The 1,773-nt window shown below is 37.5% G+C and overlaps 1 protein-coding gene across 1 annotated transcript; it reads right to left on the bottom strand.

Annotated features, from left to right (window-relative positions):
* On the bottom strand, positions 1-1,773 carry LOC107863743 (ion channel CASTOR-like; the record flags this gene model as incomplete). The annotated part of the gene is given in 4 exon segments (XM_047396699.1): positions 1-81; positions 163-222; positions 506-688; positions 1,353-1,773. Coding segments are annotated over 4 exon segments (745 nt in total), but the record flags the coding sequence as incomplete, so codon positions are not given.

Here is a 1,773-nt window from a genome sequence, read left to right as displayed (position 1 = left end):
GAGTTCAACCACTAGGTGGCCCTGAAGTCCTTCCTTTACTCCTGTAAGGCTTAAAACTGTCCTCAGAGCACGGGCATCACTCTACATTAATTTTTTTTGTATATTAGCAACTACAGTTTTGAATCCTGAAAATGAGTTGCTTAAAATATCTATTGATCTGACCTGGTCAGCATTCCCATCTTCAGCAAGGACAACTACTGCACGAGCCTTAGAGACAGAAACCTACTACAAATTTACCCAATGAGCTCAAAAGATTATTTAACTTGCAAATTCTGGACAACTTCAGGAACCTTTATTAAACAATCACAACATGAGACAAGAAGTGGCCTTTGATGAGAAGCTGTTTAAAATCAGAAAAGAGAAACACTAGAGAAATTTCATGATAAAGCATTGCATGATAGAATCAGATCTCTGGAAGGAAAATCGCATTCAATACAATGGTAAGAAAGGAAAGAAAGGTTTTGGATGACATAATAAATGTTTGGAAGCAAAAAATAATGCATACCTTTTTCAGGTCAGCCAAAATCAAGGGGCTTCCACTTCTGCATATGACAGAAGTTCCTCTAAAATCAAACTCCATTTTAGCAATATCAAGTTCCATCTCTTCTTTATCTCGCTCGGCCATGACTACAACAGTTCCTCCCCCCAAACTCTCATTAGCTATTGCGAGTTGATTCAATAACGATCCCTGAGTATACAGATATACTATTAGTGAGAGGCCATTACTTCTTCCGAATCACTTTAAGTTGCCCAAAAAATACAGAGTTATACTAAGAAATCTCTAGCAAATATTAGTAAACCTCAGCTGCATTATGTATATTTTAAGTGTCTATTTATTTACTTTGCAAACTAAACCATTTTCAAAAAAATATTTAAGTTTTTTGCAAGGCCAAGTAGTCAAAGCTGAACAATTTTTATCAATTGCGTTCCAATTCCTTACATAATGAAGACTGTTTTCCTGGTCAATCTTGTTATTTTCATGGAGCATGGTAAATAATTGGGAAGGGGCTTAGAACAATTGATAAAAGATCGCATCAATCTACTTGGCAGACAAATAAGCAATAAAAAGTTAATGTGGTTCTTCTGATTCTACCACACTCAATTGACAATTACAGAAAGAAAAGAATACTTCAAAGGTTTGGAGCTTCTCTCATTTTCTTGGAGTAATGATAGGGGAAATCTTAAGTAAAATTAGAGAGGGCTTCTGATCTATGCAAAAATAAGAAATACCATACTAGGAGCATTGCGATTCAGATCTGGTGCTAAAATTAGTCAGCAGTTTGGGGGCAGTTATCTAGAGAAAGGAAATGAATGCCGATCATTTGAACATATAAGCTAGTGAAAGAACAGACCAGTTTATCACTCCAACCAAGTATAAGTGTGTGGTTCTTCTCAAGTACTTCACTTCTTCCCTTCCTGAGTGAATCAAATTTCTCAGAGATTGCATCAGAAACTAGTCCGAGCATCATGGCAAATATCAGCATTCCACCAAAACTAACAGAAACTGACACCAGGCGTGGACCAATGCCTTCAGAATTAGCATGATTTCCTGAATCTGCAACATAAGTCCATGATAACCAAAGGCAATCTGCTATGCTATCGTCTGTCACGCCAAAAAGTGCTAAGCCACCAAGACAAATAAGGAGCAGAGTGGCAACTAACAAGGCCAGTGGTTTAGCATAAGGATGAAATGATAAGAATACATCTACCCGGTAAGCTAGCTGCTTGTTCAGAGATAATTCCTCTGTGGTGCAGTCCGACGGTCTTCTAACA

This window comes from Capsicum annuum, chromosome 9 (genome assembly GCF_002878395.1).
Source record: "Capsicum annuum cultivar UCD-10X-F1 chromosome 9, UCD10Xv1.1, whole genome shotgun sequence".
Lineage (NCBI taxonomy): Eukaryota > Viridiplantae > Streptophyta > Magnoliopsida > Solanales > Solanaceae > Capsicum > Capsicum annuum.
The sequence above is the reverse complement of the archived record's forward strand: the minus strand, read 5'-3'. Positions and strand labels throughout refer to the sequence as shown.